The sequence below is a fragment of the Amblyraja radiata genome, chromosome 1 (genome assembly GCF_010909765.2).
Source record: "Amblyraja radiata isolate CabotCenter1 chromosome 1, sAmbRad1.1.pri, whole genome shotgun sequence".
Classification (NCBI taxonomy): domain Eukaryota; kingdom Metazoa; phylum Chordata; class Chondrichthyes; order Rajiformes; family Rajidae; genus Amblyraja; species Amblyraja radiata.
The window spans coordinates 74,790,622-74,817,001 of NC_045956.1; the positions used below are offsets into that span (position 1 = coordinate 74,790,622).

General features: G+C 40.5%; 1 protein-coding gene across 6 annotated transcripts in view; it reads left to right on the forward strand.

The window, feature by feature from the left end:
- The window catches only part of ptpn13 (protein tyrosine phosphatase non-receptor type 13), a 288,106-nt gene that overhangs the window by 172,123 nt on the left and 89,603 nt on the right, over positions 1 to 26,380 (forward strand). For 5 of the 6 annotated variants that reach the window (XM_033024321.1, XM_033024313.1, XM_033024330.1 and 2 more), the window contains 12 exons: positions 1,365 to 1,547; positions 2,499 to 2,661; positions 3,592 to 4,027; positions 4,917 to 5,026; positions 9,189 to 9,278; positions 9,655 to 9,762; positions 10,488 to 10,637; positions 13,405 to 13,838; positions 15,100 to 15,243; positions 18,263 to 18,356; positions 18,994 to 19,079; positions 20,298 to 20,478. In XM_033024321.1, the coding sequence (XP_032880212.1) occupies positions 1,365 to 1,547; positions 2,499 to 2,661; positions 3,592 to 4,027; positions 4,917 to 5,026; positions 9,189 to 9,278; positions 9,655 to 9,762; positions 10,488 to 10,637; positions 13,405 to 13,838; positions 15,100 to 15,243; positions 18,263 to 18,356; positions 18,994 to 19,079; positions 20,298 to 20,478 (2,179 nt within the window). The remainder of the gene's footprint in view (positions 1 to 1,364; positions 1,548 to 2,498; positions 2,662 to 3,591; positions 4,028 to 4,916; positions 5,027 to 9,188; positions 9,279 to 9,654; positions 9,763 to 10,487; positions 10,638 to 13,404; positions 13,839 to 15,099; positions 15,244 to 18,262; positions 18,357 to 18,993; positions 19,080 to 20,297; positions 20,479 to 26,380) is intronic. The other variant, XM_033024337.1, reaches the window with a different exon arrangement.

Consider the following 26,380-nt stretch of genomic DNA (forward strand, 5'->3'; position numbering starts at 1 on the left):
TGTTACTTCTATCCAAATGTGCAGCTATCTCATCTTTTATAATTGACACCAGCATCTTCCCCACCACCGATGTCAGGCTAACTTCATTACTACCTATTCATTTAAATGTTCTGCTTGTTATAATGTTTAGAGTTATAGTCAAAGCAGTAAACAACACATACTGTATAAATGAAAATACATGTTACACAGCAATTTGGTGAACATTATTAGGAATGGATTCTTGAGGCATGTGGATTACCTGTTTCCTTTTGTTTTGGTTAATATTGCGATAGTTATCTTTTAATTGATTATGTAAGGTCCTCTCTAACCCATCCCACCGGACAACACCAATCCCAACAATCAAATTCCATATTAACCAAGGTTACTTCTCATACTTTGGGAGCCATGCATTAGGAAGGCAGATATTAATGGTGAACTCCACTAATCATGTGATAGGAGTAGAATTAGGCCATTCGCCCATCAAGTCTATTCCGCCATTCAATCATGGCTGATCTATCCTTCCTAAACCCATTCTCCTGCCTTCTCCCCATAACCTCCGACACCCGCACCAATCAAAAATCTACCTATCAATGCCACAGGTGCATCAGAATGCCAATCAGCTGTCTGAAGAAAAGTTTCTAAGACCAACATAGCATCAGTCTTATGATTTGATGGAATGATTCCTGCTCTCCTTATTGCATGCTGGAGAGATGGATTACCTACAGTAGTCATCTCCAAGTAAAGAATAGCTATCCACAATGTTCAACAGTCTCTTTAAAATCCACAGAACTACAGCAGAAGTAAGACATTCTTGAACCTGAGAGAATGCCTAAAAAATATCTTTAAAAACTCTGGATATCCACCATAACACTGTAATTAGATATAATATTCAGGCACTTGGGCCAATGCTATCACAGGCCAATAATATTTTGGTTCAGCTCCATAAAGACATTTTCATTAGAGTTCCCTAGATGTTCCAGCTGCTACTGTCAGGCAAACACCTCCGTTGCCATGCTGTGAGAACGGAGAGGTTGAGAAGGAGTTTCTTCCCAGAGGCCATTCAGACTGTAAACTCCTATCTCACCAGGGACTAACTTTACTGAACGTTTTTCCTTCCGCCCACAATATTTAATATGTAAAAGAATATGTGATTGTGTTTATAGTTTGTTTGGTTGTTTGTTTGTTTGTCTTTTTGCACAAAGTCCGCGAGCATTGCCACTTTTCATTTCACTGCACATCTCGTATGTGTATGTGACGAATAAACTTGACTAGACTTGACTTGATGTGTGACATCAGAAATTGTGACGTTTGTTGCTCTTTGAGTCATTCTGAATGTGTGCTATGTCTCAATGATATTTTTTCTTTATTTTCTTCTTGACTTTCAGGTATGTCAGAAACTGCCTGAATATGGAGTGCTATTCCATTGGGTTTTACCAGAAAAGAAATCGCATACTGGAATTAATCTAGGCATTTGTTCAAAGGGTGTAATTGTTTATATGTTACAAAATGGGGTCAGAACAGAGGTCCTTCGATTTCCATGGAGAGATACAAAAAAAATCTCTTTCAGCGTAAGTGTATTCCAGTTCTGATGTATCATTTACAGTAGCTATGGCTGGTTTATTATTCCTGACAAGGTCTTGACCCGAAACCTCAGCTTCTGTCTTCCCTGATGCTGTCTGATCTGCTAAGTTTATTCAAAAATGTGAGGGTTTTTTGCTCCAGATTCCAGCATCTGCCATTTCTTGTGTCTCATACATATTTTGTTTACTCATGTAACATGCTCATAGTGTTCTGAGAGATATTGATGCTGCAAATCTTTTCATAAAGATTGAAAGTAGTTGAACAGAGATATACAAGACAAACTGCATCAAACTTATGTTTTACACTCAGCTGTGTCGAGTGGAACAAATGATTGGAGATTGAAATGCTAAATTTATTTTTAGAAGAATTTATCTTTTGGTTTCTCAGATTGTTTAAGTCCTGCCTAGTGAAATTCAATTTGATATCAGAGGATGAGGGTTGTACTTTCATTCAGTTTCTGATGAAAGAAAGGAAAATAAACTTTTACATCTAGAATCAGTTTTGGATCAGCTTAATTTCAGAGGTGAAAGAACAGCTGTAACCTACAGACCAACCTGTTACACAGTACTCAGAAATACCAATTGACTTATCTACAGATTTCTCTTATTTACCATTTGGTATATTTTTCTAGTTGTATTTCAGTCATTTAAAAACAAATAGTTTTCTCAATGTGATGAATGATTTAGAAGCAGAAGTTATCACTTGTTCTTTGATGCTTAAGGAATAGAGCAATTTTAACTGATTTAAGTTTATTCAATAAAGTTACATATTAAGTTATAATTGAATAAAACTAAGCAGTGTTGATAGTGATTTCACTTTGTTTTGTGTGAATCTTTTGCATCAGAACACAAATAAAGTTCCATCACGCTCAAGTACTGTAATGTCCTATCAATTTCTGCTCCATTCCAAAATCAATATTGTCTTCCTAATTTATGCAGAGAAAGAAGATTACATTACAGAACACTTCGGATGGCATTAAACATCTGTTTCAGACAGATAGCAGCAAGACCTGTCAATATCTCTTGCATCTGGTCTCATCCCAGCACAAATTTCAGCTGCAGATGAGGGCACGAAAGAACAATCAGAGCTTGGAGGAAATTGGTATGGATGCAAATATTTATCAGTTTAGTTTATTGACATGTGTACTGAAGTACAGTGAAAAGCTTTTGTTGAATGTTAATCACTCAGCAAAAAGACAATGCATGATTACAATCAATCCATTCACAGTGTATAGATGCATGATAAGGGAATAATGTTTCATCTCATGTGCTTTGTTGCGCATTGTGTGGACACGATTACTTTCTTAACGTTTAAAATTATGTGTTTAAAAATTGAAAAGAAAATGTTAAAATTATTAAAATATTCTTCATTTCCTTATTTAATTTCCTAATGCCAGTTCTATTTTAAATAAGATTATCACGAAAATTATGCAACTGATTATAATGCAGACCCCTTTAATGTGGAGTTTTATGTACTTCAGGATTTTAACATTCCTTTTGTAAAAAACACATCAAAGTACATTGGAAAAGTGTGGTGTTGATTGTCAGGAAGGTAAATGTGATTTTACCTGGATTCATATATTCTTGAATGAGATACTCAAACAGATCCAATTGTTCAGTTTTGTTTTTATCATAGTGATAAGCTAAACAGCAACGTACAGAGACTTGAATCTGTAAACATTCATCTTTTTGGAAGTAATATGAGTGTGATTGTGATATTATGAGTTTAGCTGAGATATGCTTTGAGAGCAATGGTTGCACACTCACTTAGTAATTTAACAAAAGGTAACACATTCAGGAGGTAACCATTGAAAGTATCCAAAGATGACCATTAGGATTGCAATTTACAAAATGAGTTGAGTAATAAGTTTGCTTTATTCAACATTTTCTAGTTTACTATGAATAATATTGCAAAATGTAATGATGCTGACTGCACAACCCCTTTAAGACTTAGTAACATCATTATAGAAGAGATTGGTTTGTTAAAAACTGTATGCTTAATGAATTCACTTTTCTCTCTTTTCTGGTTTAGAAATTTTATCTGTCAACAGTCTGAACTACAATGGAGACTCGGCAGGTTTATTCAGCATGGGCAGAGTGAATAGTAGTTCCAGTCTTGCTGTCAGTGCACACAGCAAAATAACTGATCAGTCACAACTTACACGATCTGAACTTCTGAAACGCATGTCCAGGTCCGAGGCAGCCTTGAACCAGCCCCTGCATAGCATCTCAAAAGACAAGATGTACAGAACTTTGTGGGAGCAACATCCTCCCATCCTCAGTAAATCTCACTATGACCTTCGTCAGGTTTCTGACTTGAAACGAAGAAGCACACCCATTTTTAGCAGTCAGCTTATTCACCCTTCATATCTGCTGCTGGATGGAGCGACTGAACTCAAAATGAAACATCCAGCTCACCGCTCAGACACAGAGTCTGTGGCAGAAAGTGAGCAGCTGATCAAGAGCAGGTATGTTTCTGCATGAGGAATGGCTATAGATGAGAAATAGGTTTGTGGTGTTAGACACAGACAATCAACTGCTCTACCAACTATATAAATGACTAAAGTTTAGGATTGATTGATTGTTAGTTACACCATGGAAACGGGCCCTTAATCCCACTGCGCTCACACTGACCATCAATCACGCGTTTACACTGACCATTGATCACTCATTTACACTAGCTCTATTTTACCCCACTATTGCATCGACTCACTACACAATAGGGGCAATCTACAGTGGCCAATTAAACTACAACTCCGCACATCTTTGAGATGCGTGAGTAAACCAAACCGCCCAGAGGAAACCGACACGGTCACATATTATCTTTGAGTTGTCACAAAATGACAATGATACAAGCTTAATCAGCAATTAACATGGATTAGAGGGTGGGCAATTTCTATCCTGGAATAAAACGGGGATTATTTTAGTTTTAGCAGAAACCGAAACATAATAATACGTAAAATATCTGTTTTGGTTTTTTTAAAGCATTTGTTCTCTGGATGCTACTGATGAGGCTGGATATTTGCTTTTTTAAAGTAAATGATAGCATGAAATTTAATTAAAAACTAGTTTGTCATGCTGCCTCTTGTTCAAATCATAAAGAGGCAGGATCAACCATTTTTAAATTTGCTGATTGATTAATTAGTAATTTCTCCATAAGCATTCAATTAAAATATGTTGGTGTTTCTTTGTCACATGACAAGTAGTTTGATTTTATTACAATCTAATTTAATTCAGAGACTAGCTGTAATGGGGACTGTTGTATGTAAAAGATAGTCTAATTTAATTTATTTATATATTTATTTATGTCTGTTATTCATTCATCTTCCATTTTATCATTTTATTACTTTGTTCAAGTATCATCAGTCCAAAGAAGTCTCAGGCTGCCTTACACCGAAGCCCTGCCCGAAGAATTCGTGCACTTGATTCATCATCTGCTGAAGACTCTAATCAGGCAAATGCCATAGGTCAGACACAAAATATTTGATAGAATTACCAATTGCGTTTATACATGCACAATGATAGCTAGTGTAAACTTCAGGGGGTTATGTTTAAGGATCATATTCTAATTTTATTCACTCCTTACCCCCTTAATTTCTTTTTTTTTTCTCTGCGTATAGAGTCAATTTATCTTCATTAAAAATTTGTAAAAACTGTATTAATACACATTCTAAGTGGCAAACACCATTTCCATTTGGGACAACACAACGGTGCTGCTAGTAGATCTGCTGCCTGATAGCTCTAGAGACCTGCATTCAATCCTGAACTTCCGCTGCTGAATGAGTGGATTTCGTCCATTATCTCCAATGACCTTTGGATTTGCATTGGTTGCTATGGTTCCTTCCCACATCCCATAAATATGTGGGGTGGTAAATTAATTGGCTCTTTATTTGTGGAGGACCGATGGGAACGTGGAGAAAAGATGGCTAATGTAGTATCCGTGTGAAAGAGGAGTTGATGGGAGTTTGGACTGACATCTATTCAGTTCACAGTTCTCATGTTAATTTTCAGTGTCATTGGCCACTCCTGATCTGACCTTTCTGCATTTGGCCTCTTGCCCTATTACAATGTAAGTTCAAGGCAAGAATTATATCTTTTGACATGACGCATTATAAACTTAAGGACACTGAATTCAATAATTTCAGATAATTAATCTTGTGAACAACGAATCTCACATGACAGCGTCTGCTTGAATCAAGGGAGGGGTCATCCGCAGCTGGGCAGCGCTCTGATTTAAACAAAACAATAAGTTTTGTGAATAATTTTATTGAAAATGTGTAGAGATAAATGACGAAATTTAATGAGGAGTGGATATCCGAATTTATAACCATATAACCATATAACAATTACAGCACGGAAACAGGCCATCTCGGCCCTACAAGTCCGTGCTGAACAACTTTTATGTTAAATCCCTAGCGAAATTGCAAAAATCTCTGCGTTTTTGCATCTGGTTTTCGAGGAGAAACGTTCCAAATGCAAATTGCCGTACATCCACACACACACACAGATTTAAAAGTATATAGATTATTCCATTTTAGCATATTAATACATATTACCGACGCTGAGTCTGAAAGGTGACGAGGCCTTGGATGTTGATGCATGAAGATTCTATTCACTTCTGAGTAAATTTCTTTTGTCATGATGAAGGACAATCCCATCATGAAGACAAATCTCTTTATATTGAAGTCTGAAGAAAGGTTTTGGCCCAAAACGTTGCTCCATAGTTGCTGCTGCACCCGCTGAGTTTCTCCAGCACTTTTGTCTACCTTCGATTTTCCAGCATCTTAAACAAAATCTCTTTATATGTTTTGCACATTGTCTTTAAATAATACAAGCAAGAGAACAACTGTGATAAATTTGCAAACCATGCACCTTAATCCATCTCACCTCTTATGGTGAAGTAATTATTTATTTGATTAACTATGTTCAAACTTTACTGTAGCTTAAATTAGTCAGCATATTTGCCCATGGTACTTTTGTACCACAGCTGTAGTGCTCTGTAACGTGCTACATTAATTTATAGTGTAGGAAAGAACTGGGGATACTGGTTTAGCACTTTAACTCCCCCTCCCATTCCTCAATCTGACCTTTTTGTCTTGGGCCTCATCCATTGTTAGAGTGAGGCCCAGTGCAAATGGGAGGAACAGCACCTCATATTTCGCTTGGGTAGCTTATACCCCAGCGGTATGAACATTGACTTTTCTAACTTCAAATAACCCTTGCTTTCCCTCGCTCTCCATCCCCTCCCCCTTCTCAGTTCTCCCACCAGTCTTACTGTCTCTGACCACATTCTATCATGGTCCCGCCCACACCCCTGACATCAGTCTGAAGAAGGGTCTCGACCTGAAACGTCACCCATTCCTTCTCTCCAGAGATGCTGCCTGTCCCGCTGAGTTACTCCAGCATTTTGTGTCTACCATAATTTATAGAGTATTGTGATGCAAAGGCAGCTGAATTTGAGAGCTGATTGAACATCAGAGTGAAGGGGAGTTAAATATTCTGAAAGAAGGACTTCAGCCTCAATTTTTTAAATTCTTTTTCTAAGATGTATTTGATTTGCTGATGCTGGAACAAGTTCAAAACATAAAAAAATTAAGCTCCTATAATATTGGTATAGTCAGGGGGTTAGCATACCTTAGTTCTTAGTAAAGGTCGTAATTACCTGAAATATTGTGAAATAAATATTAAATCTAAAATTTCTTATTTTGTAACAGCATTTTAAAATGTATCAATACATATTACTGTACATGTTCTAATCAGGAATTAGTATGTACAGTTTTGAGATCCCATCAGACCCTGCTGCCTTGATGACTATTGGTAGTCAACAGAGCAAACTCAGTTTACAATGTCTTACCAGTCTTCATGGTTTTATGCATCTTAAGAAACGGAAAATATAAAATATAAAATAAACAGCGTTTCTTGGGATAAAATGAATTTATGAATGATTAATTGACACAATTATTATAGGAATGCATAAATGGTGTGTAATACACAAAAACTGCCTTTAAAATACTAATAAAGGAGTAAAAGACTTAAATTTAAACATTAATATTCTAATTATACTATAAAGCATAGCAACATCTATAGCGTTTTATTGGATTATTGTTTAATTGGGCTCTTTAAAATACAAATAAGCAAAAGCAAATCCATAACAAACCATTTATTTGTTTCTGGATGGATGCATTTTGGGCAGCTTTTTCTTTGTATAATCTGATCAAAAGTTCGAGCATTAATTAGAGTTGTAACCCTTTTAATTATCAAATTGAATTGTTGTGTGCCCCATTATTTGATTTCTGGACAATTGTTTATGAGGTTTTCACACTCCCTAAATTGCTATATCTACGTATGTTGAGACCATGGTGTATTAATCAGCTTTATAATTGATGATCTGTCTAAACAATTGAAAGCCTGTAACACTGGGTGCGTGATTGGTAATATTTTAGTGAACCATATTATGTATGCAGATGATCTTGTGGTCTTTAGTCCATCTAGTGCTGGTCTCCAGCAGCTCCTTACTATATGTTCCGTGTATGGTGTGGAACATGACATTAAATATAATGCTAGTAAGAGTGTTGTTATGGTCTGTAGAACCAAAGAGGATAAATGCCTAAAATATCCTGTTTTTAAATTGTCTGACAACAATCTTAGTGTCTGTAATAAGATAAAATATCTAGGGCATATTATTACAGAACAAATGACAGATGATGAGGATATTTATAGGCAACGACGCATGCTGTATGTACAGGCAAATATCCTCTTGCGTAAATTTGGTGCGTGTGCAGATGTGGTGAAGATGTCGCTATTTAGAGCATACTGCACACCCCTCTACACTGCGCACCTGTGGTCGAACTATTTAAAGACAAGTATGCAGAGACTAAAGGTGGCATATAACGATGCCATGAGAACACTGCTAAGGCAACCTAGATGGTGTAGTGCCAGTAATATGTTTGTGGCTGCAGGAGTCAGTACTTTAGAAGCTATCCTAAGACACCACATGTATAAATTCATTTGCAGGATAAATGACTCTAAAAGTGTGCTTATTGTGGCCTTGACAAACATAAGGGTTAGCACTACACGCTACGAATCCCAGTTGTGGAGACACTGGTATCGTTGTCTCGTTGTAGGACATTGATCATCTTTTAATCTGGATTTTTAACTTAAGTATTGTGGATTTTTGTTAAATATAAATTATGATGCTTTTATGTGATATACCATGATTTTATATATATTTATGATATTTGATATGCAATGCATTTTTAATGTAATGTTGCCCCTTGTCTGGACCTTGAGTCCGTAATAAAGTTTATTATTATTATTATTATTTATAAGGAGAAGCAACTGCATTTTAAACATAGTTTTTAATTCTAATTACTGGGTGCTTAAAATAAATTGAAGATTGGTTATAGTTGTTTGGTGGAGGTGGGGTATCATAATTATTGTCAAGAGTGTACCAAGCAGATTGGCACAGTAATGTAAACATTGTACAGTGCACAGACAAAAGGTTTGAGACGTGTAAGTCAAACTATTTATTTCTATTTTCAACGATGAAATAAATAATTTTCGTTTTTTTTAAAGTTGACTTCCTCCATATGGTAATTTACCTAATTGTTGATCATTCGTGTTTGACAGGTACTCTTCATCAGAAATGGAGTACTTTGTCTTCACCAGAAAGGGAGCTCAGATGTATAAAGCTGAAGAAGGATGTAAAACATGGTTTGGGTATGTTGACTCGGTGTGTTTGGTTGATTAATCAATGGGTGAAATAATGATATGAAGCTGTTGAAGTAATTTTAGCATCAATGATTTTAATGTAAAGATCAAAGACAAATATGTAAAAGCTTTCTGTACAGTAAGAGCCAAAACATGGCCTACTGGTGAATGGGTACCCTGGAGGCAGCTGAAATATTTTTATTGCTGCTATGACTAAATAATAACAAAGATATAAAATGACATTGGGCGAAAAAGTGAATTTAAATTGTGATGATCAGCATCAGTATGTTACAAATCATGTTGACAAGTTGTTACAAAGCATGGGGAAAAGTTCAAGAATCGTAAACCATCTATTAGTATTCACCAATCTATTGCATAAAAATAGGTTTTCAGATTGTTGGTGGATCAAAGACAGGAAAGTTGGACATGGGTATTTTTGTCACCACCATCTTGCCAGGAGGCCCAGCAGAACTCGACCGGCAGCTGAACCCAGGTACTGTATCACATTTGTTGTGCATGGTAGTATAGGAGGTGTTAAATATTCTTGACTTCTCCAGCATTATACCTCCAGCTTATCTGTTGAGTACATGATTTGTCAGGCAAACAGTCTACAAGTCATGTTATTAAAGGGAACAGGAACAGGAGCCATCAATGTTAAGATTTCCTCAGCACAAAGCACTTCAATCTGGCATCTAACTATGAGTTGGGAGCCCAGGTTGGATGTGCGGCCTAAGCTGATAAAGTTGGTTTTCTTTCGCATGTTTCAATGTATTTTTCTCCAATCTCCAATTGTATTCCCAGCAAAGATGGGCAATGCCTCAGCTGTTAGCCAAACACACTGCAGCTTCTGACCTTACCAGCAAGTGATCATCAAGATGTGTCCATTAGAGTTTTATTTTGGAACAACACTTGATATAATTTGGTGTTTTTATAGTTTTTATTAATTGATATATTAACCAATTGTCCAGTTTGTTGAAACATTTTGTAATATAGGCATCTTCAAAACATCACAGGTTTGTTGTGTCCATTGCATTGGGGCTTTTATTTAAATGTTCAATTTGGTATTTTAATAAAATGCAACATTGACCATATGTTAAAATATTGGAATAAATTTAATAAACATTTTAAGGCTACTTTATTACTTTTTGAAAGTGCACCCACATTTTTTGTGAAATTGGCAATTTTGTTAAATGACAATTATGTTTTTGCTGTCTAAAGGTGATCGTCTGATATCTGTAAATGGAATGAACTTAGAAGGTGTTGCACACCTTGCAGCAGTGGAAATTTTACAAAATGCCCCTGAAGATGTAACCCTGGTGGTCTCTCAGCCGAAAGAGAAACTTTACAGTAGAACCGACATTCCTTCCGGTACTTATCCGCTATTTTATGAATAAAAATCTGCTACAATGAAGTATAATAATGTTATGTGTAAGGCCAGAGAATGTGGAGTTGGGAACATGCAGCAGAATGGATCTGAAAATTAAAGTAATAACAGATGCTGGATATCCAGAAGATAAAGCAGAAAATGCTGGATATACTCAGCAGGTTAAGCAGCACCTTTAAAGAGAGAAACTGAGTTAACGATTCAGATTCTCATTAGAAGAGATGCAGCAAGTCCTGAATGGTGGTAGACCTAGCCCAAATACCATCCTGATGGCCAGCACGGGCTCTAAGACTTTTTCACTGGAAACTATTGGAAAAATCTTGAGTTTTGATTACTTTGTAATTACTTGGAAGAAAATATAATAGTCAAGATCATAAATTATGTAGCAGCACATGAATCAACCTTTAATTAAATTTAAAAAAAAACATTGATATATATTGACATTAAAAAACTAAATATAAAGTTCACCCAGACCTCCTTTTAGATGAAGATAGACACAATTGCTGAAGTTAATCAGCTGGTCAGGCAGCATCTCTGGAGAAAAAGGATGGGTAATATTTTGGGTTGGGACCCTTCTTCAGACCCGGAACGTCACCCATCCTTTTTTCTCCATAGGTGCTGCCTGACCCGCTGATTAATCCAGCATTTTGTGCCTATGTTTGGTATAAACCTGATCCTTTCTACACACTTGTTAGCTGGGCCATTCAAATAAATGTGCCTATGCTAGAAGTACTAGCTGCAGGCCCAGACATGAAGATCACCTGGCCCTTTGGGTTTGAAATGCCTGGAGACTTGATCGCGAGAGCAGGGTAGAGGGAGATGTTAGCTGCACAAACATAGGACCTCCAGTACCTTCTCACCTTCGCCATGTTGTGCTCCTCACTTCTGTACTTTGCAGCTGAAAGACACCTCAATTAAGGACATAAGGAGGCTTAAGTGAAGGATTATCCTTGAAATGGGCCAGTTGGATGAAAGGGCCTTGACCATGCTGCCAATACGAGTAGATAAAGTTGTACATGTTATCAGTGTTCTACAGTATGATTTAGCACAACAGCGTTAACTCTCTTTCCCTTTGTAGCTGCTGTCTGACCTCCTAACTATTTGCAGTTTGTTTTGTTTTAATTTTGTGTTTTACTTATACCATCCATGTATTGTTGTACCTTGTGTTCTGTTTAAAATTCTGTCAAAAAGAATTTCTGAAAATAAGTTACCTCCATTTGCTCTTGTGGTGTTAGTGCTAAAGAGCCAGTGGGTACAATTCAAGTACAAGTGCTGTCCTGGCAGTCGGTGGGTCATCTTCATTAATAGTGCTCCCTCTTTAAATTGTGGATTCTTCACTGGCATTCACAGACAACTGGACTCATTTAGAAGTTGATTGAAAAGAAAGTTAACTCACAATCACCTGTCAATTACACTGCAGCTATTTATGTTGCATTTTCGCAGTTCTGTGGTTGGGACACATTGGTCCGAATTAGGATAAAATATGAAGTCTGGTACAGATTTCACCTCTCTCTCATTGAAAATTCTGCCTGGAGTCAAACTGATCCCCAGATCCCAAACAACATTCTGAGTTAAAAAGTAAACATCAACATAATTAGCTGAAGAGCTGAATGAAGTGTCCATTTAAACAGGTTTCTATCTCCAGTTGTCTGAATAGACACAGTGCATTGGATTAAGGAAAATAATGGTCATCACAATCTGCATTGTCATTTTGGTGATTCCTGAAGGATGACCAAATAAATCTCTTGGAGTGGAGCTATACTGTTTGTGTGGCAACAGAGGTGAACATTCTTGATGACTGCTCATTAACCAGAAATTATATGCTGGGTTCTGATGAAAGACTTTTGAGTAAAAATGTTAGCCCACTATTAAATTGATACACGGGCTGCAATGGTGTAACCCAGTGTTATACTATGACAGACCTGTGACCAACAGTTCCATACCCATTTAATGTATCTGTGCTCATCGTTATTGTAGTCATAGAGTCATGCAGCCTTCGACCTAACTTGCCCATGCTGACCAAAATGCCCCATCCACACTAGTCCCACCTGCCTAAGTCTGGCCCATAGCCCTCTAAACCTATCCTATCTATGAACCTCTACAAATGTATCTTAAATGTTATGATAGTACCTGCGATAGGGCCCAGTATCGGACCCCAGAAAGGGACTTTGGCTCAAAAAACCAAGTGAGTTTCACATGGTGCTCTGGATCTCTGCCCCAGGACTTGGATCTAGATGTGGGTTGGTTGCAAGTGCAGGTTATATGTACCCACACCATGGGTGAGATGTTGTTCACCATGGAAGTAGATAGAAACCACCTATTGAATGGTAAGACTAGATAGATTTTAAAATTGGCATCTGATGTCATGCAAAGCCAATAATTTATCATTGTTGAAAATTACCATCTATGCAATGATTGCAGCAATGTCAAATTTCAGAATTGTTTTGCAGAGGGTGAAATTGCTGAAGTGCCTTGGTGTTTGAGCAAGGTAACATAATACTTACCATAGTATAATTGTTTCCAAAATATCCAGTTGATTTTTTAAATTCCTAAAATCTGTATAATTGAGTAGCAAGCACAACATGGGGTTGTTGAATATATTTGGACATAATGAGGACTTACACTAAAGATGTCTTCAATTTGTTGATATATTATTTTAACTGAGAACTGTTTTAAATTGCTACGTATCCAATCCAAATGATAGATTATTGCTTCACACAGTTTAATTGTTTTTTATCATTTATTGTAAAGCATCTCCTTCCAGTAAAAAAGGAATGAGGAGCCAGTCAAGGAGTCCTTGTCTTAAAGTGAATCAACAGGATTATGAAGAGGTCTCTTCTTCAGAAGAACATAATCAGTCACAAAGTTACCAGAGACCTCATCCCATTCATTCCTTGGTTTTATCTGAAGAAAAGCGAAGAGGAAGTACCAGTTCCCAAGACTCCAGAACTGAAAGCGCTGGGCTTTCACAAAGCCAAGTTAATGGTTTCCACAGAAATGAGATGTCTTGCAAAACATTACAAACCACAAGGCAGGATGTGATTCAAACAGTAATAAACAGCACAGGGCTTTTAAGTAGCATTAATGTCGAAACGCCTAAAGAAACGGATTGCTCTGATCGGGGTGATTCTGACATGGATGAAGCCACATATTCCAGCAGTCAAGAGCAACAAAGCCCTGGAAAGGTAATGCATTTTTCCTTACATTATTGGCTGGTTTGCACCACTCTACTACTGCTTGAACCATTAGTTAAACCATTAGTTTAACCATTAATTTTTTGTATCTCGAAAGAAAGTGACCAGAAATAAATACATTGTTTCAATATAGCTGAAGTAATGGCAGAAGATCTTTCCCTTCCTTTATGTCTCAATAGTTATTCAGTGTGAATACTCCCTCCTCCTCACTACACCACCCATCCGTCCTCCTTATATCATTGCATTAAAATCACAAATCTTTACATTATTTGCACAGCATTTCTACATTACCAATGCCACATTAATTTGATGGAACTAAAAATATTTCCATTGTTCTCAGGTTATTTCAGGAAAAAATAGTGGTATTAGGCTGCTTTATAAATGTTACCTTGGACTCTAAAAATGATACATGCCAAAAATCTGATCCACAGACTTCTTTATTACAATTCCTGATGTATGTTTATGCATTTAAGCGCCTTGAGTATTAGAAAGGCGCTATATAAATCCCATCCATTATAGACCATCAAGTCTGCTAATTTGATTGTTGACAAAATTTAACTGCTTCAAATTGATATAATTCTTCCAAAACGCCTAGATTCAGATCAAAACAGTCTTCAGAACTTCCTGTGAATTAATTTGGGCTTCCACATTGTGTACTTTTTAATTTCTTTTTTGCCTTAGTCATTTTCTCTTTTTTCCTCTGCTAAAGGTTCATCCAATTAAACAGCTGCCGAAAGCTAATTTGTAAACATGAGTCTGACAGACCGGTTAGAGCAAGGCAGGGAAAGTCATAAGTGCTGATATTATTTTAATTTATACACTTTTTCATCAAAGGTGAATTGCATTCAGGAACTGGAGCCCCACAAAATTGAAGCTCCTGAGTTCCTTGTTCCAGTTAATACAATCAATTCACATTGTTTTGTAAAATCACATATTTTTGGGAACAGCTTTTAAACTTGAAATTACCTCCTAGTATTAGTATCTCGATCTGTGATCTCTCCGTAGTAATGTAATTTTTTTTAAAGGCTTGAAACATCGGATAGTAACAACTACTTGTAGAAATTCATTCTTATTATTTTATTTTTATTTATGTTCTGTCAACAATGTGTTACATTAAATTAATATATTTTTCTGCAACATGAGTATGAAAAGAGAATAAAAATAACATTTTTCAAAGTCATTTATAGTAGGGAAAGTCCAATTGATTTTTCCGTATTGCTATTTGAACTAATTTTAACCTTCTTACATATAGGATTCTCCAGTGGAAAAGACCAAAAGAAGGACACTTCCTGAAATGAAAAATAACACAGTGCTAAAGCCAGGAGACATTTTTCAAGTGGAATTGGCAAAAATAGAGAATAGCTTGGGCCTAAGTGTAACGGTACTGTTTTGCAAGGTTTTCAATTTTCTCTTTCTCTATTTTAATTACACGTTTGTGTAGTTTATTATAGTCATTTGTGTCGAGGTACAGTCAAAAGCATTTTTTGTTGTGTGCTCTCCAGTCAACGAAAAGACTATACATGATTACAACCAAGTTGTCCACAGTGTACAGATACAGGATAAAGAGTGTAACATTTAGTGTAAGATAAAGTCCGTTAAAGATAGTTCAAAGGTTTCCAATGAAGTGAACGGGAGGTCAGGACCGCACTCCAGCTGGTGTGTGGATGTTTCAGTTGCCCGATAACAGGTGGGGAGAAACTGTCCCTGAATCTGGAGGTATGCATTTTCAAACTTCTGTACCTTTTGCCTCATAGGAGAAGGAAGAAGAGAGAGGGACCAGGGTGAAACGGGTCCTTGATTATGCTGGTTGCCTTGCGGCAGAGACAGTGTGAAGTGTAGATGGAGACCATGGAAGGGAGATTGGTTTGCATGATGGTCTGGGCTACGTCCACAACTCTCTGCAATTTCTTGTGGGCTTGATTGGAGCTGTACCCAAACCATGCTGTAATGCACCCCAATAAAATGCTTTCTACAGTGCATCTGTGTGAGCTGGTGTGGGTTGGTGGGGCACATTCTGAACTTCATAAGCCTTCTAAGGAGGTAGAAGCATTGGTGAGCTTTCTTGTCCATTGCTTTGATATGACTGGTCCAGGACAAATTGCTGGTGACATTTATTCCTAAGGGCTTGAATCTTTCAACCATCTCTACTTTGGCACAATCAATGTAAACTGGGGTGTGCGCATTGCTTTGCTTCCTGAACTCAATCACAATCTCCTTTGTCTTGCTGACATTGGGAGAGAGTTTTTTGTCTTGCATCAAGTTACGTGGTTCTCAAACTCATTCCTGCACACCATCTCGTCATTGATATTCTGCCCACTGCTATTTTGATAGTGTAGAATGTAAATTCATTGAAGCCAGTTTTCAAAAATGACACTGTACCTTAGCTGCATGCACTAAAGTTATTTGTGATATTCATTCCAAACTCATTGGGGGTCAAGGACATTGGAAGTGCATTCAGACCACCCAAGTATTAAAGGACATTGAATTTGTAGGATCAGGACTTTAATGGCCATTGCAATAAGATTGGCTGCTATACTATGGCAGCCATGCTCCTATGAGAGGATAACACGTAGAAATCCTTCAGAACGGAAGACCTTGCTTAGGACACTACTAGTGAAAGGGAGCACTTATTCTTCTGGTTGCCTTTGCCTGATTATCTGATTTCTCATATCTTCCAATTATCTTTGGGTGCCCTTCCTGTGGAGTGATGAGAAGATGATGCAGGAGGTGCAGCAGGTTCACCTCTGCCTTTCTTACTCCCGTGTCCACTTAAGTACAAGACCACATGATATTGGACCAAGTCTGCACCCCTGAGGAATTCCGAGAAATCCTGAGCATCTGCAAAGTGCATGGAGAACTGGTTTATTGTGTTTCCCACTTTCACTTTTACTCAAATTTTATCTAGAAAATAAACATTCCCAAGAGAAATGTTTTGGAAAATATGCCATATACATTTCTGTTAGGCTATAGTGTAAAACCGATGTTGAATGCTCGGTACAAACAGAACTAATTATTGGCAAATAAATTGACAACCTCTTCAGGGAAAATCAAAAAGTATATCATTAAAATTTACCTTATATTTTAAAGTGTACATTTAATTGTACTTGGCCCTGTAATATACCCTGAACTGAGGAGGGAATGGTGAACCCTGACTATAGAATTCCAATTTTTCTTCTACCGATCATGTCCTTTTAATTTCCCTTTCCCTAAAGCCCTGTCCCACTTAGGCAATTTTTTCATTGGCTAGGCTGTCACCACATGGTCGTGGGGTGACGCCTGTATGGTTGTGAATAGTCTCCTCAAGTCGCCTAAAGAGTCGTAATGTTTTTCTGGTCGGCGCTGGATTTTGAAATGTTCAAAACTTTTCAGCGACTGTGGGCTTGACGTAGCTTGTCTTCTCATGTCGTAGGTGCTGTCGTAGGTTGTCGCCGGAATTATGCAGGTTATCGCCAGGTGACGTTGGTTGTCGCCGGGTGCGAACTTCGGTAAATTCCATTGGCGACTACCTACGGCAACATGTATCGGCGACTGAATTGTCTTCAGTTGTCGCTGACAGGGTTGTCGCTTTTTGTAGTTTGTGGACGTAGGTTGACTTTGGTTGTCGTAGGTTGTCGCCTGTGTGTTCATAGGTTGGCGTAGGTGTGGTCATAAGTGGACGTCCTAATGGGTCGCCGGTTGTCAGTAGCTGGTTGCCGCAGCTTGACGTCGACTAAGTGGTAGGTTGTTGTAGCTTGTCGTAGACATTGTGGTGGGGGGGGGGTGCCATTTGCTGCTTTTTCGGCGACCTGCCACGACTGTGACAGTCGCCGAAAAAATCACCTAAGTGGGACAGGCCCTTAACTGATCCAGCTTGTTCCTAATTCACCTATTGTTGGACATTTTCTTTCAATACCCCTCCCTTTTTAAAAACTTGATTAATATCAAAACATAATTTATATTCTTCCATAATAGTTACCTTCACAGGAAAATGCAGGATGTCTTATGCTAACACAACTTTGTGTGCGATATCAAAGTTTCTAACGTCTTTAGTACCAGAATAGCTTGAGAAATCTTTGACAAAATACAAAATAATTGCTTGCTTTTATATATACTAAATCCATATATTAAAAGCTACATTAATTCTACCTGTTATATCCTGTTCCAAGTTTAAAGACCATTGTTTCTTTACACATCAGCCTATTGTCTCCTCTCTTACGAGATATATGAAGCTTAGTATTTTGTTCTTTTGTGTATTCTTTTCCAAAAATGCTTCACACGTCTCATTAGTGAGTGCATTTGTCAGCCATCACGGTTTCTCATTAACCGTGGAACAATTCCACTAAAATAAACTTTTTTTAAGTCAGATTATTCTGTGTATACTTGTTTTTACCAGTCAATTACCTTCCTTTATATACACTTGTATTACCTATTATTAGGGTGGTATAAACACAAGTGTGCGACATGGTGGGATTTATGTGAAAGCAATCATACCAGATGGAGCAGCCGAGGCTGATGGACGCATTCGGAAAGGTGAGTTTCTGAGTTGGACATTAACATTTACACATTGCATTATCTAATATCTTAAAAAAACAGTACTTCTTTATTTAAAATGATAGTCTCCAATGTTTAGAAGTTGTCCAAATTGTTACATTAATGGACATTTTGCTTCAATTAACTTCATCATAGAGTGAGTGACACAGCGTGGAAACATGCCCTATTGGTCCAACTTGGCCACAGCGACCAATATGCCCCGTCTACATGAGTCCCACCTGCCTGCATTTGACCCATATCCCCCTAAAGCTAAAGAGAGGTATGGAAGTCTTCTGCTGTGCTTTTACCAAAGATAATCTTTCCACAAAGCCCACTGTTCAACAACACTGCATATGGTGAAACTTTGATTGTACACAAAGATATTGGAACAGTTGTTAGTGTCGTGTCCTGTAGCCCATTCCATCCTCAGGATTTTGGACAGAGCTTGAACATGGCTATTCAGGCATCCCATGATGTTGAGCAACTTGAGAATGCTTCCACACATTGTTATTATTGAAGTAGGAAATCACTTGGCCTCTGCACTGATTCAGTAAATGCACCTTGCCCTTTGATGGCTTCCTATGCAAGTTCAGGAGTTTACTACTGCAATCGTTAAAGTCTTGCCAACTCATTATAGGTGACCGTGTTCTTTCTGTGAATGATATCTCTCTGGATGGTGTGACTCATAAACAGGCTGTTGAGACTTTGAGGAGCACGGGACAGGTATGTGGATCTTCATTTCAGACACATTTTTACTACATCCAGTTACACATTAGTAAATGAACTGACCTGAGCTCAGTCGCTGCCTGAGCTCACTCTTTGCAATTAATTTTCCTCACAACTTAATTGATACTTTGGAAACAACTCATCAAAAATGGTTAATGCCGCATTGGTTATTAATTCTTTAAAATGTGAGATATTATACTTTCATTGTATGTTTACTGATTAAATAGGTCAGCATAAACATGGAACTATGTGGGCACAGGTTGAGGAAAATGAAATATTATTAAGATATGTCACTAAATCCTTTTAAGCACTATCAACATCCAGAACTACTTCTTAATTATCTTTTGGAAAAGAGTAAAGAGGCAATTTTGAAGTTTCTTTACATGTTGTCTATTTATCTTGTATTTGCACCATCTAACCAAATTTTGGAAGTTCTCTGAAGGAAATTGTGGATTAAAGTAACCTTTTACTACTTTACTATCCATATACCTATGTAATTTGCATTCTTGGATAGTACATATTTATCTTAAAATTCTTTGGCATGAACAATATGCCAATGGCATCGACAGTGGCGGTGAAGCCTCGCGACGATGGTGCCTCGGCGGTGGTGAAGCATCGCGGGTTGACCCATGGTCAATGAGAGTGTGGAGGACTGCCGTGAGGAGGGAGGGGAAGAACAGTGGAGGACCCGGCGTGGGGGGACCGCCATGAGGGGGGATGAACAATGGAGGACCCGGAGTGAGGACACCGCAGAGGGGGGGGGGGGCACAAGAAGGGGAACCAGCGTGCTTTGTGACTTTGTCAGCGCCGTAGGTAGCCGCTATTTGTATACATTGTGTATGCAAGCAAAGAATTTCACTCTGCCTTGTCACATGTGACAAAGTATTAATTTAAATAGCAAAAGTTTATTTTAACATACTTTATTATTGACGGGACGAACTTGGCTCTCGTAGCCGGCGGTCGGGCCCCACGTGTCGGGGCGATCAAGCTCCCTGATCGTGGGGGATCTCAGCTCCCTGCACCAGGCGATCGAACCCCGGGTCGGGGCTGGTCGAACTTCTTGCGACTTTGGAGCTTCCCGACATCAGTCTCCACCTCATTGGTGAAATCCGCAGGCTTTCAACCTTTATCATTCATGTGACATGAAAATAATCTTAGTCTTTAAGGAATGCTTTGTAAATTTAGTCTTAAATCAAATAATTTCCTTCTTTCCAGGTTGTTACCCTGTTATTGGAGAAAGGACAGCTTCCTGCAACCAGTGTTCATGCTCCTGTAACTCCACAGTGCACACCTCCATCAGCAGCCATTCAGAACGGACCACATAAATCAGTAGACAAAGCAGAACCAGCAACAAATCTCATGCCATCAACCACCAAAGACCATGCTTTTAATGAGGGTAAGGGAGTGTTGTGTTCAAAATTGCAGGCTTTAGCTATTTATGGCAGTTAAGATAGGCCATAAATAGCTACGCCTAAAATCTAATCAAAGTAATTGGTCTTGAATTCTTTCCCCATTATAATAAAAACAGAAAATGCTGGAACCATTCAGTAGGTCAGGCTGCACATGTGGAAAGAAAGAAACAGAGTTACTATTTCAGGTCAAAGACCATACATCAGAATTGGAAAGTGAACAAATTGCAGAGAGGAGGTGGTAAAGAAGGTGTGCAGACAATGGGTCTGCCGGGAGAGCCGGGTTTGTGGATTTTGGGGAGAAGGTAAAAACGGGCCGTGCAGGGCTGGGGAACGATGAGTTTGGAGGCTTGGTCAGGTAGGGCGTGGGAATTGATGAAGTCGGTGATGGTGCTAGAAATGGTGGCCTGGTGCTCGTCAGTGGGGTCATGGTCCAAGGGTAAGTAGGAGGAGGTGTCCTCCAAGGGTAAGTAGGACAGCTGGACTCCGACCATCGGGTCCGTTGACCCGCGCCACTCCACCCCCCTCCAGCAACCCACAGCCGTCGCCTTACCTGGAGCCTGGACTCTGCACTGGGCCTGCAGCCTTCACGCTGCTTACTCCCACTCTCCTCGATTTAATTCCACCGGGTCCTAGCGCCCGTCTGCCCAGCCGTGCTAACCTCAGTGGCTGCTCCACTGACCCTCCCCCATCCCCCCCCAACCATGTCACACCCGCTCTTCCCCACCCACCTTACAGCCCTCTCTCCCCCCCACCCCCTGACCACCCACCACCCCTCCAACACCCACAACCCCGTACCCAGTCTACCCACCTGCCTTCCTCTGGCCCCAACTCCCACCCCTGCCGGGTGTTCACCATCCCCCCCGACCTCCCCCTCTCCCCCACCCAACGGTCTGTCCTCAGCAGAGGTCTCACCTTTGTCCCCCTCCGTCCCCATCTCAATGAGTTCCGCGCCCACCATGACTTGGAGAGCTTCTACCGTCGTCTCCGCCTCACAGCGCACTTCCATGGGAAGGAGTCCTCGCCCCCTAATGATGACCCCTTTTCCCGTCTCCAACGCACCCCCTCCTCGTGGAACCCCCCTCAGAAAGTCCCGGCTCTGGAACTCTTCATTCAGAACTGCCGCCGCGACGTCAACCGCCTCAACTTCTCCACTCCCCTGTCTCACTCCAATCTTTCCCCCTCTGAACGCACTGCCATCGAATCTCTCCGCAAAAACCCAGACTGGGTCATCAAACCAGCCGACAAGGGAGGTGCCGTGGTAGTCTGGCGCCTCGATCTCTACAAAGCTGAGGCCACGCGCCAACTCTCGGACACCTCCTCCTACTTACCCTTGGACCATGACCCCACTGACGAGCACCAGGCCACCATTTCTAGCACCATCACCGACTTCATCAATTCCCACGCCCTACCTGACCAAGCCTCCAAACTCATCGTTCCCCAGCCCCGCACGGCCCGTTTTTACCTTCTCCCCAAAATCCACAAACCCGGCTCTCCCGGCGGACCCATTGTCTCTGCGTGTTCGTGCCCCACCGAACTCATCTCCACATACCTTGACTCCATCCTATCCCCCTTGGTCAAATCCCTCCCCACCTATGTTCTAGACACCTCAGACACTCTCCGCCGCCTCCACGCATTCCACTCTCTGGGCCCTCACCCCCTCATCTTCACCATGGATGTCCGGTCACTCTACACCTCCATCCCCCACCAGGATGGCCTCAGAGCCCTCCGGTTCTTCCTCGACCAGAGGAGCAACCTTTACCCAGCCACTGACACTCTCCTCCGCTTAGCGGAGTTGGTCCTCACCCTCAATAACTTTTCATTTGACTCCTCCCATTTCCTCCAAACACAAGGCGTAGCTATGGGCACACGCATGGGCCCCAGCTACGCCTGCCTCTTTGTCGGGTACGTTGAACAATCCTTGTTCGATGCGTACCAGGGCCCCATCCCCGACCTCTACCTCCGCTACATTGACGACTGCTTTGGTGCCACCTCCTGCACCCACACACAACTGACTGACTTCATCCACTTCACCACCAACTTCCATCCGGCACTCCAATACACCTGGACGATTTCCGACACTTCCCTACCATTCCTTGACCTCACCATCTCCAACGCAGGGGACAGACTCCTGACCGACATACATTACAAACCCACTGACTCACATGGCTATCTGGACTACACGTCTTCCCACCCTGCCCCCTGTAAAGACTCCATCCCCTACTCCCAATTCCTCCGCCTACGCCGCATCTGTTCCCAGGATGAGACATTTCATACCAGGGCATCGGAAATGTCCTCGTTCTTCAGGGAACGGGGATTCCCCTCCGCCACCATAGATGAGGCTCACACCAGGGTCTCATCCATACCCCGTAACACTGCTCTCTCTCCCCATCCCCGCACACGCAACAAGGGCAGAGTCCCTCTGGTCCTCACCTTTCACCCCACCAGCCGGCAAATACAACACATAATCCTCCGCCATTTCCGCCACCTCCAACGTGACCCCACCACTCGCCACATCTTCCCATCTCCCCCCATGTCTGCCTTCCGCAAAGACCGCTCCCTCCGCAACTCCCTCGTCAATTCTTCCCTTCCCTCCCGCACCACCCCCTCCCCGGGCACTTTCCGTTGCAACCGCAAGAAATGCAACACCTGTCCCTTCACCTCCCCCCTCGACTCCATTCAAGGTCCCAAGCAGTCGTTCCAGGTGCGACAAAGGTTCACCTGTATCTCCTCCAACCTCATCTACTGCATCCGCTGCTCTAGATGTCAGCTAATTTACATCGGTGAGACCAAGCGTAGGTTGGGCGACCGTTTCGCCGAACACCTCCGCTCAGTCCGCCTTAACCTACCTGACCTCCCGGTGGCTCAGCACTTCAACTCCCCCTCCCATTCCCAATCCGACCTCTCTGTCCTGGGTCTCCTCCATTGCCAGAGTGAGCAACAGCGGAAATTGGAGGAACAGCACCTCATATTCCGTCTGGGGTCCTTGCGCCCTTATGGCATCAACATTGAATTCCCCCAATTTGGCTAGCCTGTGCTGTCCCCTCCCCTTCCTTCACCCTCTAGCTGTCTCCTCCCACCCTCCCATCCGCCCGCCCTCGGGCTCCTCCTCCTCCCTTTTTCCTTCTTTCCTTCCCCACCCCCCATCAGTCTGAAGAAGGGTTTCGGCCCGAAACGTCGCCTATTTCCTTCGCTCCATAGATGCTGCTGCACCCGCTGAGTTCCTCCAGCAATTTTGTGTACCCAGGTGGTAAAGAAGGGCAGGGATAGATCGAGCCAAAGAATATGACTGATAGGGTAAATACTGAACTGCTGAATGTTTTCAACATTTTGTGTTTTGTTTCAAATTTCCAGCCTTTTCAGGTTTTAAAATAATCCTTCTCCATTGCATTGCATGGGGGGGGGTGGAATTGAGGATGTTTCTACTTCAGCCTCAATGACTTTCCCAAGGAAATATTCCACAGATCTTTCAATTCCAGGTCATTGTCCTGTTCCATGCAAGTTTGTTTTCTTAAGACAGCGATATGACGTTATTTAAAAAGGAAGCACGAGAATGGGTAAACCACATGATAGGAACTGCAAGTCAATACTTTGAACTGTCAAATTCATGTGCCAAAAATAGGAGTGCAAGTTCTAACTCAGTGCTCATCATTATGAATTTGGAATTCCCTCCAGGCTGAATAATTCCCGGATCTCAGGTTCCTGTAGAAGACCATATAGTGATCAAGTATGGTTCAGAGCAACGAGTATGTGCCAGCCAGTAGGAATACAGTGCAGACGTTATCCAGCGAACATTTCCATTAAAGATCAATGTTTAGCATTGAAAACGCTTAGCAGATCAGGCAGCATTTGTGGAATGGGAAACGGTAGATGTTTCACATTGAAGGCACTTTGCCAGAACATTCTGAAAGGGAGAAAATAAAGTAAATGCATGTCCATACTGCCTGGATAATTAAAAGTACAATGAAGCAGAAAATGGGAGAGTAAAATACAAGTTGTTTTGAAGCATTTGTGAAATTTAGAAAATGGAAATCAGGACCTTTGAGAAATAGAGAGCAGCAGGAAAGAACTCGGGCATTCAATTAGAATGGCCAAAAAGGGGGTAATGAAATATCATTGGCGAGTCAGATTGAAGAACACTCCAAATGTTATGCGTCCGTTAAAAACTAGGGTAACCAAGGAAAAGATAGAACAGTTCAAGGAATATGGAGGCAATTTATGCTTGGGGTCAGAAGACGTAGGCGAGGTACTAAACAAGTCCCTTTCATGTGTATTCTCCAAGGAGAAGGATATGGAGGGCAGTGAGCAATGTGTGGAGTACTAATATGCTCGGGCAGTTTGAGATCAAGAAACAGGTGGTGATAGGAATCTTGAAGAGTATTAAAGTGGATAAATCCCCAGGGACTGATGGGATCTAGCACAGGTTAAGAGAAGCAAGAGGAAATTGTGGGAGCCTTAATGAAGATCTTTGTATCTTCTCTAGCCACAGGCGAGATCCCAGAGAATTGGACCAATAATGTTCCTTGTGAAAGGAAGGAAGTAGAGATAATCGTGGAAATTATAGGACAGTGTTGCTTCAGTAGTAGGGAAGCTATTGGAGAGAATTACTCCCATTTGGAAGAGGATGGGCTAATTGGGGAAGTAAAACGTGGCTTTGTACGTGGTAGGTTGTGTCTCACTAACTTTTTGAGGAGGTGACGAAGGAGATTGATGAAGATAGGACAGTGGGTGGTGTATACATGGATTTTCATAAGGCATTTGATAAGGTCCCTCATGGTAGGTTGATCCAGAAGATTAAGATATATATGGGATTCACGATGACATGGTAATATGGAATCAGAACTGGCTTCTTCATAGAAGACAGAGGGTTGTGATGGAAGGATGATACTCTGGCTGGAGTTTCACAGGGGTACAGGAAGTGCTGGGGCTTCTATTTTGATGATCTATGTAAACAACCTGGAAATAGGTGTAAATGAACTGATGGTGTGAATAGTGACAAAGGCTGTCAAAGTATATATTGAGAATTAGATCAGCTACAGAAATCTACAGAGAAATGGAAGATGGAGTTTAATCCGAGCAAATGTAAGATGATACACTTTGGGAGTTTGAAGTAAGTGTAAATTATACAGTTAGGGGTAAGATCCTTAACAGGATTGATATACAGAGGGATCTTGGGGTCCAAATACAAGCCTCCCTGAAAGTGGCAACATAAATAGTTAGAATGCTAAAGAATGCTTGCTGTCATAGCTTGGGTCATTGAGTATAGGGGGGTTGCACGAAAGGTCACTGGGCCAGAGGGCTCGACGCACGGAGCCGCTAAATCCAACTGGAGGACATCCGTCACTTCCGGTATATGTTATTAATGCTAGAAACGCGTACTTTCCTACCTGTTAAAAACCGCCAAAATATTGAATTTTTGCGCTGAAAAAAATTGTGGGAGTCGGGGTAAGTGTGAGAGACATGTGCCCAACTTTAGAATTCCAAACGTGAAGCGAAATGAAGGTATAGAGAAGCGAGAACTGAAGGGACAACAGTAGCTAAAGTGCTTGATAAACATTGGCCGTGCAGATATCGGAATTGAAAATATTGGGAATTATCGCGTTTGCTCACTGCATTTCATCAAGTAAGGCACTATTTGTGTTTTTTCTTGATTCCATTGGTATCTAAAAAATCTCAGAAGTGATAAATCTGTCTGTAAATTTTTCTTCAGATGCGTTTTCATTTTGTATGTAAAAACCCACGGGAACTATGGGCGATTAAAAAAAATTACAGCCAGATTTATCACTTCTGAAACTTTTTAGATGCCAAAGGAATCAAGAAAAAACACCTTAGTTGATGAAATGCAGTGAGCAAACGGCCAATGTTCGCTAAGCACTTTGGCTGTTGTTG